This window comes from Pelobates fuscus, chromosome 2 (genome assembly GCF_036172605.1).
Source record: "Pelobates fuscus isolate aPelFus1 chromosome 2, aPelFus1.pri, whole genome shotgun sequence".
Lineage (NCBI taxonomy): Eukaryota > Metazoa > Chordata > Amphibia > Anura > Pelobatidae > Pelobates > Pelobates fuscus.
In genome coordinates, this window is record NC_086318.1 from 378,738,062 (window position 1) to 378,751,981 (window position 13,920).

Genomic DNA, 13,920 nt, shown 5'->3' on the forward strand with positions numbered 1-13,920 from the left:
GGCGGATTCCTTTGTCTACCATTATTGAAGAGGTTTGCTTATTTTTATTTTGCAGGCTAATTTGGCATTCACCTCTCTGTTGCAGGTTCTTATCTGGGTCATATTTCAGTATCTCCTTTAAATCGTATTTCAAAGGGTTTTTGCAATTGTTTAATTTGTGTAGGTTACAGAGAAGATTCACCTTCTTATATTTTAGGAATGAATCAGCAATGGAAGCAGCCAAAATATTGTGGTTTTGGAGTTGATAGCATTATTGTTTGAAGTCAGATTTATGTGCATAATATGAGGTTTCTCTTCATTCTGTCATTCCTTGTTATTTCCTAGGTACCGTAATAAAACATCTGGGTTATATTTCTTTTATTAAAAGAGCCGTGCAAAAATCTGCAGCCAGAATATATGGGCTAAGCCTGAGTTTTAATTTAAGAAGATGTGGCAATATATTGAAAGGTGTAAGTGGCTTGAGAATATTACAAATAATTATTCTGGATTGCTTATAAAGGTGGTCTCTGTTTTATCCATTTTAATTTTGCGTATATGGGGAATGATGACAGAATATTTAAATCTATTAATTTACAAAGTCTGTAAGTGTGGTCTGTGAGGGTGCCACGCTTAGCTGGTTAGAGTAACGCGACCTAGGAGCTTTAGAAACAGTGTGCCAGAAGCTCAATTTGCACTGTTAAAACGTTTTACATTGGGGAGTGGTTTCTCCTAGAGGCGTAGCTCTGTTTGGCAAAGTGGATCTACAAAATATTTTGAGAGGGCTTTGGCTGTGGTGGGCCTCCACTGGGGAAGATTTTGTCGCCCCAGTTGTGGCGGTGGGGGCAAAAAGTAATCATCAGAGTTAAGTTAAGAGCAAGGACTTGGTGATAAATAGAATAAAAGGCAGTCAGGTAATCTAGGACTAACTGGCAATTTGGTGACGTTTAATATATAAAACTTTACAAAGAGTAAAGTTATATCTTATTTGGTTAATCGTTTTAAAGTAGATGATTGTTATGCCCCCTTGAGCTTTAAATAAAATACAACAGCCTAGCCAAATAAAAATTAACAATTTGTGGTCCCTTTTTTCAAATATATATTATTGCTTACCATGCATGTATAGTCTCCAGGACAAGCCTTCTTAATAGAGGTATCATCTACAAAATGTTGTGGAATGGCAAAGTACATATTGTTTTGTTTAATACATTCAAAATTAAGGAATCTTTACCTCTGTGTCGGACAGTCGCTGCTGCACATGCTTTGATCTGTTCATTATTTGATCATCCATTTCAATGTCACTTCCTCCACTGTGATGAGTATCACTGTTGTCGCTGCTCTGTGGACTGGCAGTTGGCGATCCTAAAATTAAGATGGACTTTTTGTTTACAATTTTTTTACAAGGGAACCAGACACCGTGAATTAATACATTATGCTATATACACACAGGCACACGTATTCAGCACATAACATGACAAAGGAGAGACTACACTCAAGGTAGCTCACTAAACATGGCATTTTTGCAAAATTGAAGCAAAAATACCCATGTTCTAACTAAAGCAAAGTAAAAAAAATACTTACAGATCTGCTATTTTTGCCTTCATTTTTCCATCTAGGTTTAGTTTGTGAAAATTAGTCAATGTCCTCTGTCCACAGCCCTAAGCAAGGGCCCCCCAATATTTGTAAATTATATGATGTGTCAGGACAATAAAATAGTGCCCCAGGCACTCAAAGTAATAGCCAAAATAGCAGCTTTATTGGAGCAAATACAGCAACATTTCAACACAGCGGGTCTTTATCAAGCTAGGACAAGTAGACTGTCATGACGGACATGTATATTAAGCTACGACTCTAGTCCCTTAGACAAGTGGTTTTTTTTTTTGTTTGTTTTTTAAATTCTATACCCCTGTATATTCGCATCTCCTTTTGTGAGTGCAAACTCATTTTGTAATTGGTTGTTCTCTGAATAAACTGGTCTATGCTATGATACTCTTTCATATTTTCCCTAACCTTTATTGAATATTTATTTTATTCTCTGAGGGTATGTATAGCATAGTGTGTTAATTCACAGGTGTCTTGGGCCCTTGTTTGTTTTTTTGTTTTTGTATACAATTGGTGTGTGTATGTGTGGTGGAGAAGCCCTGCATTAACTGGTGTGATCTGTTTTCATTGGGCATATTTATTATATATAATTGTAACATTTATATGTCAAGCTATTAATGACTGAAGAATTATGCCAGCTTACAAACATCTTTATACCGCTAAATTATAAAAAGTCCATACAAGTCAGTCTATGCATGTAGACCTATATTATAGAATTTACATTTATTGCTAAATGCGTAGTGTTAATACTTGATTGACTTTATTTGTACAGGTGCATATAGTTTTCATAAATGCTCAGTGTACACAGAATCACCTATTTTAAAGTAATAGTGTACACATGCTCCAATTTCTAATTGAAGTAAATACAGTGTACACAAGTTCACCGAATTAAAAGACATACAAAAGTACACAAAGTGACCTTTCCAATGATAAGAAATACACTGTATACATGCTCATCTTTTGAATGATAAAATAAAGTGTATGTATTCATAATTAGAAAACAGTAGAATATACAAGCACACCTTTTGTAATAGTAAAAGTGAAGCACAGTGATTACATTTCTCATGATGTTTAGACAGGCTGTGGGTCATGGAAAATTGAGTTCAAATATCTGCAGTCATGTTTACTGGGGCATGCTTACCTTTCTTATTCCCCATTGGTAAATTAGTATTTAGTAACGATGCAAAGGAACTTTGTTTAGAAAGCTGAGCTTTGGCTGCTAGTGCATTATTCCAGAGAGCCTTGATCAACATCGAAGCCAAATACAATGTCTATGGGAAAAAAGGCACACAAAGTATCATTAGAACATTATTTTTTTTTAATATATAATTACACATACTCCTACAAAACTAGCAGGGTGTTATGGGCTCAGAATCTAATATTTGTAGCAATTTTACAAAGAATTATGCAAGACAACGTTTAAAATCTAATGCCCTACTGGTTTTTAATTTCTTATTTATGTCAGCTGAGATTGCATTCAGCAACATTTTGACAAGGTATTGAATTAAAGGGATAACCCAGGCTGGATCTGACCACCACTTTATATGGTGGCTACATAAATATAACCCCCCACACAAAAAAAACCAACAAGAGAATTTAAAGCTACACGTTGATCTGAATATCTTATGTTTATGTGAAACGAATCCTTTCTTTCTTTCTTTCTATATTTGTTAATTACTTTTCCTTTTCTTTCTACAGTTAAGATTTTCACTTTCCTATAACTGGGATTTAGGATTTCACTTGTTGAGTGTCTTTTTCCTACAACTGATTAAGCTTACTGAAAGAGGATGCATTGACATTATCACATCAGAGAATTCAAGCACAGTGACATAAGTTCATGCTGCTCATTCATATAATTTGAGTTCTGTCTGATCTGTTTGCAGGCTTTGTTTTAGTAGGAAATGTACAGAGACTAAAGCATCACATGACAATTCTAGTAGGACCAATAATAACTGAAAGATTATGAAACAAATAATCCTGTGCCATTTTAAACTGGATAAAATTTTAATAGAAAAAAATTACAAAAAATCAAATATTTCTTTATCAATAGTAACAATGTTTGTTTATCTCAAATTCCCATACTGAGAGTAGATGTTTCCAACCATGACTGTAGATAAGCAAACTAGGCCAGTCAGATCCAGTCTAAACTACTGAATTACTTTACCTGTTCAGTGTGTGCGCTGGGATGAAGGCATGACACAAGGTTTAGCAGATGCCTCAAGGGCACAGGATCCAAGTTTTTAATCAATGAAGGGAACAGGTCATGTATATAGCGACTACAATGTTTGAGCTGCAAAAGTAATTTAAAAAAAATTAAAACATTTCAGCAGGCCCACAGTTAACTATGGTAAAATGATAAATGAACAGGGCAAAATACCCACTTTATAATATTTTGCAAGGAAAGCATTTTCTACGCCACTATTTTAACCCAATTCTTAAAATATGGCAATTTATAAATTCATTCTTTAGTGAATTAGCCATGGGTTAGCTGTTACAAAGAAAAATACCTATAGATAAATAAAGAAAACACTACATGAGTTAAAGAGTGTCACCTTTAGGAGTCATTTTGCAAAGACTCCCAAGGGTGCATTCCATTCTTGAGGAGCAGGAAAAGGGTAGATAAACTTACCTAAACCTATCCCTAATAGACACTGCCATCTACCCTTTTCAGCTCCTGACACTTTGCTGCCAGGAGTTACGGAGTACGGCACTGAAGTCAAAGTAGGCTCCAGAGGAGAAATGGGGCTTTGGGCTTTACCATAAGACAAAAATAGTCCCTAATTATCCTTTTGATTGTGTTTGGAATCTTATTGAAATTCTGACAAAGTCAATGTAAGTATTTCACGAAGATTCAATCTGTGTTTAATAATGATAGAATGCCTCTTTAACCCCCTAAGGACCAAACTTCTGGAATAAAAGGGAATCATGACATGTCACACATGTCATGTGTCCTTAAGGGGTTAAAGTGCTAACATTTCCATTGTGTCAACATAATCGACAGCATTAAATCACCTCTAGCCTAGAATATACTCCCCCTTACCAACACAGTATCTTGTAAGACATTAACCTGGCTCTGTTACTAATGTCCTTCATAAAAGCATTGGTGACAATATATTTGGGCATTGGGTACATGCCAAAACCCAAAAGCTCTCCAGTTTGCTTTAGGGGTTAAAATAATTTCTAACTTAATAAAAAAGTGGCAATTTCAATAGAAATCTGAGAAAATGTCTGGGTTGCACACTGTCAGACAGCGGGGGAGGGGGGGATGCTCTTCCTGGTTGCACTTTGCCCCAACACAAAAGTAAAAGGCAATGCTGCTAAGACAAAAAAAAAGTTTTTCATTCCCTGCTTCTTTATGGATATGCACAGTGGTGACTGCCGTGCGCATGTGCCCTACATCCTAATGCATCTTTATGAGAGACAATGGATTGGCTGCGAGAACTTAAAGCGGCACTGTCATGCCGAACTTACCTTTCCTCAACCTCTTCCTCTTCTCCCCCTCTCTCAGGATCTGTTATTCTTTTCTTCCTGTCTTCTTTAGTTTTCTTTAAAACCATAAGACAAAGTAGGGACTCTTTGTCTTATGGGATTCCTCTGCTTGACCAGCTCTGACCAGCGGAGGAGCAAAGTGTGCTTCATTTCCGCTGGTCAGAGCAATTTTCCCATGATCCCTAGCTTTCCTCCCTGTTCCCACAATACTTCCTGTCAGTATTGCCGAAAGTCCTGTCACTTAGACAGAACGCCGGCAAAACTGCCGAATTGCATCCTAACAGAATGAGCACCGTTTCTCCATTGGTGTTAGGATGCAATTCGGTACTTTGTTCGGATCGGAATTTCATTCAAATGAATGAAACTCCGATCCTATTCATTGCTGTGGCTGCATCTTGCAGCCGCTTAGTAGATAACTCCCTAATTCCCACGGTATCAGGGAGCTATCTACTAAAAGGCTGAAAGACCTAAATTGGTCTTTCAGCCAAATTTACTAACACCAAGTAAAAATGACTTGGTATTAGTAAATAATATGCCCCTACTCGCTATACCGCGAGTAGGGGCATGTCTAGTAAGCAGTGAGCCTGTGGCTGCTCACTGTAGAAAAAAAATATTGCCCCCCACCCCTAAATGACGGGTGGGGGCCGTAAAGTAAAATAAGGGAGGGAGACCTATTGTCCCCCCCCCCCCCGGCCCCCACCCCTGAGCGGTGGGTGGGGGCCATAAAGATAATGAGGGGGGGGGGGGACCTACTGTCCTCCCCCCCGGCGGCGGGTGGGGGCCATAATAGTAGTAGGGGGGGGACCTACTGTCCTCCCCCCCGGCCCCCACCCCTGGCCGGCGGGTGGGGGCCATAATAGTAATAAGGGGGGGGGGGGGACCTACTGTCCTCCCCCCCCGGCCCCCACCCCTGGGCGGCGGGTGGGGGCCATAATAGTAATAAGGGGGGGGGGACCTACTGTCCTCCACCCCCCGGCCCCCACCCCTGGGCGGCGGGTGGGGGCCATAATAGTAATAGGGGGGGGGGACCTACTGTCCTCCCCCCCCCGGCCCCCACCCCTGGGCGGCGGGTGGGGGCCATAATAGTAATAAGGGGGGGGGGACCGACTGTCCTCCAGCCCCCGGCCCCCACCCCTGGGCGGCGGGTGGGGGCCCTAATGGAAAAGGGGGGGGGACGGGACCTACTGTCCTCCCCCCCGGCCCCCACCCCTGGGCGGTGGGTGGGGGCCATAATAGTAATAAGGGGGGGGGACCTACTGTCCTCCCCCCCGGCCCCCACCCCTGGGCGGCGGGTGGGGGCCATAATAGTAATAAGGGGGGGGGGATCTACTTTCCTCCCCCCCCCCCCCCCCGGCCCCCACCCCTGGGCGGCGGGTGGGGGCCATAACGATAATGGGGGGGGGGACCTACTGTCCTCCCCCCGCCCCCACCCCTGGGCGGCGGCACTAAGTAAATCCCCCCCCCCCCCCCCCCATCAAGGTGACTAGGGGTGCCCAAGCCCCTAGTCACCCAGCCCCCACCCAAATAAAAAATGCCCCTACCTACCCCCCTCACCCTAAAAAATAGTGAGGGGGGAATAAAATTGCTAACCTGTAAAGTAAAATTAAACTTACCATTCGACGTCTTCTTTTTTCTAAAATCTTCATTTTTCAGCCCCAAAAAAGGCCAAATAAAAAACCATCATAGCCGTCGAACTAAAAATAAAATAAAAAACCCGAGCGCAAAAAAAAAAACCCGACGAAAAAGAAAAAACCCGAGCGCACAAAAAAATAATCCATCTTCACCCATGGAGGGCTCCGCGCAGACTGAGCTCCGCAGGGCGGGGCAAGGCTTATAAAGCCTTGCCCCGCCCTGCAATTAGCCTAAGAACACTCTGATTGGTGGGTTTAAGCCAATCAGAGTGCTCTTTGTCATTTTACAAGCGTGGGAAAGTTCTTTGGAATTTTCCCACGCTTGTAAAATGACACAGAGCACTGTGATTGGATGGCTTGAAATCCATCCAATCACAGTGCTCTGTGTCATTTTACAAGCGTGGGAAAATTCCAAAGAACTTTCCCACGCTTGTAAAATGACACAGAGCACTGTGATTGGATGGCTTGAAATCCATCCAATCACAGGGCTCTGTGTCATTTTACAAGCGTGGGAAAATTCCAAAGAACTTTCCCACGCTTGTAAAATGACACAGAGCACTGTGATTGGATGGATTTCAAGCCATCCAATCACAGTGCTCTGTGACATTTTACAAGCGTGGGAAAATTCCAAAGAACTTTCCCACGCTTGTAAAATGACAAAGAGCACTCTGATTGGCTTAAACCCACCAATCAGAGTGTTCTTAGGCTAATTGCAGGGCGGGGCAAGGCTTTATAAGCCTTGCCCCGCCCTGCGGAGCTCAGTCTGCGCGGAGCCCTCCATGGGTGAAGATGGATTATTTTTTTGTGCGCTCGGGTTTTTTCTTTTTCGTCGGGTTTTTTTTTTTGCGCTCGGGTTTTTTATTTTATTTTTAGTTCGACGGCTATGATGGTTTTTTATTTGGCCTTTTTTGGGGCTGAAAAATGAAGATTTTAGAAAAAAGAAGACGTCGAATGGTAAGTTTAATTTTACTTTACAGGTTAGCAATTTTATTCCCCCCTCACTATTTTTTAGGGTGAGGGGGGTAGGTAGGGGCATTTTTTATTTGGGTGGGGGCTGGGTGACTAGGGGCTTGGGCACCCCTAGTCACCTTGATGGGGGGGGGGGGAATTTACTTAGTGCCCCCACCCGCCGCCCAGGGGTGGGGGCGGGGGGAGGACAGTAGGTCCCCCCCATTATCGTTATGGCCCCCACCCGCCGCCCAGGGGTGGGGAAGGACAGTAGATTCCCCCCCCCCCTTATTACTATTATGGCCCCCACCCGCCGCCCAGGGGTGGGGGCCGGGGGGAGGACAGTAGGTCCCCCCCCCTTTTTTCCATTAGGGCCCCCACCCGCCGCCCAGGGGTGGGGGCCGGGGGCTGGAGGACAGTAGGTCCCCCCCTCTTATTACTATTATGGCCCCCACCCGCCGCCCAGGGGTGGGGGCCGGGGGGGAGGACAGTAGGTCCCCCCCCCTTTTTTCCATTAGGGCCCCCACCCGCCGCCCAGGGGTGGGGGCCGGGGGCTGGAGGACAGTAGGTCCCCCCCCCTTATTACTATTATGGCCCCCACCCGCCGCCCAGGGGTGGGGGCCGGGGGGTGGAGGACAGTAGGTCCCCCCCCCCATTACTATTATGGCCCCCACCCGCCGCCCAGGGGTGGGGGCCGGGGGGTGGAGGACAGTAGGTCCCCCCCCCCTTATTACTATTATGGCCCCCACCCGCCGCCCAGGGGTGGGGGCCTGAGGGGAGGACAGTAGGTCCCCCCTCATTCCCATTATGGCCCCCACCCGCCGTCCAGGGGTGGGGGCCGGCGGGGGAGGACAGTAGGCCCCCCGTCCCCCCCTTATTACCCTTTTTTTTTTTTTTTTTTACAGTGAGCAGCCACAGGCTGCTCACTGTTTAGTGGACATGCCCCTACTCGCGATATAGCGAGTAGGGGCATTGGGGAGATTTTAATCTCCCTTGTGCTATTATGGGGGTCATATTGACCCCCATAGAGTGAGGGGGGGACCTGGGGGGCTTATGAAGTGGTGGGGAGCTCTGCTCCCTGCCGCTTCTATAGTTACATATTACAAGGAGGGAGCTGCACGCCGGTAGCTCCCTCCTTGTAATAAACTGAACGAACAAACTAACACTGATACACAGTGTTAGTTTGTTCGTCTGATTTTTTCTATTCATTCATTCGTCTGTCTGATGAATGAATGAATAGGTGAAATTCCCGTTCGCATGTCCAGGTGTTTCACTGGGCATGTGCGGGAATCTCAGGGCTATCTAGTGTGGGTAGATGACGTTTCCCACAGGGACTTCACCTACCCACACAAAGATGGCGGCGCCCTGAATAAAGATCGGGCAGAAAATAAAGAATAAAAAATAGGTAATGTGGGGGGCATAGGGGCATTTGGGGATGACTAGGGGGTCGATTGGATGTAGTTGAGGCGGGAGGGGGGTTAAAAAAAAAACGGAATTCGGCATGACAGTGCCGCTTTAAGCAGTAATGGCCTCCCAGATGCAGGGTAGAGCTGTGGTGAGGGACGGTTAGCAGCACTACTGGACTAGATTAACGCAAAACTCATCTTTGACCGCTCGTTTCATGCTGTGCTACAAGGTAAGAGCAGTTTCATCATAAATACAGGGAAAATACCAATGTTTTCTGCATCTTACACAGAGATTGAATTTCAGATAGATTTTCCACTAAGGAAATATCCTTTGATCAGAACTCAAACTTTTAATAACAAATGATCTGCAAATGTAGATCCGAGGTCAAGCTTAAGTCATTCCAGCTAATTTTAACTACATATTCACAGTGATACAAAGAACTCCAAGAGAAACACATTATGTGGATGTGGTTATCCAGAGGAGTGCAAATGTGAAGAATCCGTTTACTTTCAATATGTACACACCAACACAGCATTCTTAAATATACAGAACAGTGGACAGCTTTTCATTCATTCATTTAAAATAATGTTTTCACCCATGCTTCTAAAATAATCATGTCCTTTACCTACTCATTCAAGATAGGGCTTATAAAAAGATATCACAGACCACTCTAGAACACCAAGCTTGCAGACGTCCAGGGGAAACTGTTCTACTTTTATAGCATCATGGACCTCTGAAATATGCACTACTTTTACTCTACGATGGAGACACAAGACACATTTTCTATGTGGTGAGGACTTGCATGGATTTTACCCAATATAATTTGAGTTCCAATATTAAACCAAGCATTGAAGGAGCAATATAGTATTAGATATACAATTGAGTATTTCTAATAATATAGGTACTTGTTTACGGTTCAGATATAGGCCTCACCAATACTAAAATATAGAAGAAGAATTACTTGCCATCCCGCAGCCATTAATTCCCCCACGCTGAGAAGTATTGAAGGCCCTATTGTGCATGCAGTCACCACTCTGCACCAATCGGCATGTTCTTATAGAGATGCATTATCCCAATGCATATCTATGGGGAGCAATCTGCATTTCCAGGCAGAGTGTGAGGAATGTAACATCTGTCCTGCAAGGACTGAATAGTGAGTAAAAGCAACTAGAGGTGTTCTTAGGGACAGAAATAAAGTCACTCACCTTGAATCAAAACTACTAACTAAAGGGAGTAATCCAAAGAAAAAACAGCATTTAAAAAAAAAAAAAAAACACCATTTTGTTTAGAATAACCTCTCCTAACCTGCTTCCTCCTCAAAAACTCATTCCTTTCCAGCACCAACGCAAGGCAAGTTCGCCCTCCGCTCAATTCTCCTTAACATGCATCCACTGGCTGTCAGTCACTAGCACACTAGGTTGCTGATTACAGATACCAAACATGCATAGAATTCATATTAGCTACCCCTTAACTGGCTGGTCCTGGGCTGGCTAATGAGGCCCCAATACTTCTGGCGGAGGTGGAATTACACCGCCGGCTGCTGCGGGGTTAAATTCTTTAATGCAGCATTTCATTTCAGGTACAGGCTCCAGGCACCATGACCAAAAGTGTCTAGAGTTCCCATTAATTTCAATTCTACGTCGTGGTCAGGTTAACAGAGCCAACGCAATTCTAGTACCTGTGCAGCCGCCCAAATACAATCGATGTGTTGTGTACTCAGCCGACCTTCTGCCGCTAGAAAATTCAGGATAACTTGGCACTGCTTAATGATCTGGAAAAAAAAAATAAACGGATATGCCATCATTTACAGATATGCTGTAATAAATATTCATGAATTTTCAGATTAACCCATTTCAAAAGGATACACTATAATTTTTCATTCATTCAAACCCACCTCAATGTGCAAGTTTGGTCCAAAAATGTGTTCTACAACGTTATTGCTGATAAGCCAGTCTGCAAGCTCCTTTGCTATAGATCTGTCATATTGGGGGAAGGCGAGTAAAATGGATTAAAACAAAAAATTTATATTTGCATTAAACAAATATTTGTGTGAGAGCAAGCAATGCAGCTATAGAACCAGGTTGTACTCTTCCCAGCATAAAGACTTTGCCAACATTTAAAATTCACACAAAATAACACAAAATAAAAAATACTTACTGAGAGTTAGTACTGCCTTTAAAACCAAAAAATACACAAAAATAAATATATTTAAACTTACGTTTCTGTGTCAGAGACCAAAGACTCATTATTGCAGACATCATTAAATGTATGTAGTTGATTCTATACAAAGAGAAATCAATTAAATTAAGAATTGGTTAAAGGTAAAATTAAATGAATATATTAAAAAATGCTTTAATAAAGATCATATGATAGCAGGATATATATATAGATATATATATATATATATAGATAGATAGATAGATATAGATAGATAGATAAAGATAGATATATATAGATAGAGATATATATAGATAGAGATATAGATAGAGATATATATATATATAGATATATAGATAGATAGAGATATATATAGATAGAGATATAGATAGATAGAGATATAGATAGATAGAGATATAGATAGATAGAGATATAGATAGATAGAGATATAGATAGATAGAGATATAGATAGATAGAGATATAGATAGATAGAGATATAGATAGATAGAGATATAGATAGATAGAGATATAGATAGAGATATAGATATAGATATATATATCTCACATCATGTTAAAGGGACACTAAGCACCACAATCTCTTCATTTGTATCTAGTGGTTTTGATGCATAGATGTCATGAAATGTAAAACACTGCTGTTTCAGAGAAACAGCTATGTTTACATTTTGCCAAGAACATGCCTCTAGAAGGTTACAGCCAGGCACTAGTAGGCACTCCTCCCTAAAACCCGAGATGTCTTTTTTTTAAACGCATCATCATGCAAAGCATGACACATAGAAGTACTGGATTGAATGCATCCCTCGAAGAAGCATCAGAATGCCAGAGGGTGGCTATTGCTGTATATGCATCATAGTTTCTCAATGCTTCTCAGCGAGAAAGACTGAATTGGACCAAGGTAATAAATCATATAATCAAGAGAGGAGTGGCTTCCCAGGGGAGTCCCTCTTGATAACAGAATTTTAATGGCTTTCTCTCACCCCTCTCAAACACATTAATTTTTTTTTTTGGGGGGGGGGGGGGGGTTGTGGGGTGGGGTGGGGTGTTATTTTTATTTTTTTTTAACAACCTATATCATGTGCTAAAATGGGTTTCAGCTTTCATAAAGATATCGATTTTCCTCGAAAAGTGGAAAACACAAATTTGATGCCAGTAGTACCAGCGCTTACCGTTATTTGACTTAGGCCAGCAAGTCTCATTGTTAGTGTGGGGGACATAAAATATTTGAAGGCCAAGTCTAGACTCTCTTTGTCAAAGCACAAAGCAGTATCCAATGGCTCTTTCACCGTACTCCACATCAGGTCTGCCATATTGCGGGCAGCGCTCTGCCGAAGTTCCTGGTCTGACAGTTTACACAAATACCTGCATTTGAAAGGAATACATTGAATTATTAGAATGTATAACTTTTCAGTGCTGACCGTGTCAATATCCCTGTTCTCTGCTATATTGCATCTACAAGTTAGGTAGCGTGGGAAAATTAAACTAAATGGCAGTTACAAACTCTCTTTCACTAAATTTCACTAACCCATGACAATGAGCTGTTACTTAGTTATGGTCATACATCAGAAAAACACAAACTTAACGTTTTCAATTACATGGCGATACTTCGGTCCATGAAGTGGTGTAGTGTAGAGTAATAGTTAAGAAGGGGACTCTGTCCATCCCAGTTCACGCGGTCATAAAGTTCCTTTGTAAGCAAGGGGTCCTGCGAACCAGACAACCAAGAAGCCAACTGGGCCCAAGCTATATACAGAAACTGGAACCAAACAGTGATGCAACCTTGAAAATCACTGTTCCTCGCGGATAAGTGAAGAATGGTCCAAAGGGCCCGGTGAGACCTTCTCCCAATCTGGTAGCACATTGTGTAGAAATATAGTGGCTTCTTCCAAAGATGTGGTGGAGAAGGTATGGTTGGTGATATGTGGGAGTAGAGCAAACAGTTTTTGTGTAATGCTGAACAGATGGGTGTGAATGTTCGATGTTGGTCACTTGTGCCTAGTAATCAGGATTCTCCATTCTTGAGTAGTGTGAACTATTTTTGCAGTAGTTTAACACTGAAAGAGCATCGCTGGCTTTCCATGCCCCACCCCGCCTACAGTGAAATGTATGTACACAACTCAGCGTCAACGGTACTGAGTAAGCTGCTTTTAATTTACAACCTGGCTGCAAACAACAACAACAACAAAAATACCAACAGGTAGTGGCATCCCTACTATATGAATCCCTGGGTATCAATTCCTTCTAATGCAGGATGTTTTGGCGTTCAGATTCAGTACTGTCAGTGGCTGAGCTGTGTGCATATCTTTAACAAGTCTTTTTCTGGAGTGAGAAAATGTAGCTAAAGAAGCAGGATTATGGGGCAACATTTTACAAAACATTTATTTTATGCAAAAACTATAAAGATTTGCACATGCTAAACATTACGGCATATTATGGAGGTCAAGGCCTACCAAATACATTAAAGTAGTATTGGTGCCTGGAATGTCCCTTTAGTAACAATCATTCATCGTGTTTCTTGAGCCGACTACAAAGTTGAGAGAATATTGATGGTCTATCCAAACAGCAGGAATATAAAAAAAGAGTCCATTAACTTTTGGCACAAACCCTTTGGTTCCTCTATTTGGAAATTAACATTCTGTAAGTTTGGTGATGAGAATGTTACTGGAGATGGACATGAAGAAAACATGCCAACATA

At 42.2% G+C, this 13,920-nt stretch overlaps 1 protein-coding gene across 1 annotated transcript in view; it reads right to left on the minus strand.

The window, feature by feature from the left end:
* USP34 (ubiquitin specific peptidase 34) overlaps positions 1-13,920 on the minus strand; it is a 132,457-nt gene that overhangs the window by 71,465 nt on the left and 47,072 nt on the right. The window contains exons 7-13 of the mRNA XM_063443750.1: positions 12,395-12,587; positions 11,272-11,333; positions 10,948-11,029; positions 10,732-10,824; positions 3,743-3,868; positions 2,720-2,849; positions 1,208-1,338 (exon numbers count right to left, since the gene is read on the minus strand). Coding sequence (XP_063299820.1) covers positions 1,208-1,338; positions 2,720-2,849; positions 3,743-3,868; positions 10,732-10,824; positions 10,948-11,029; positions 11,272-11,333; positions 12,395-12,587 — 817 coding nt within the window. The remainder of the gene's footprint in view (positions 1-1,207; positions 1,339-2,719; positions 2,850-3,742; positions 3,869-10,731; positions 10,825-10,947; positions 11,030-11,271; positions 11,334-12,394; positions 12,588-13,920) is intronic.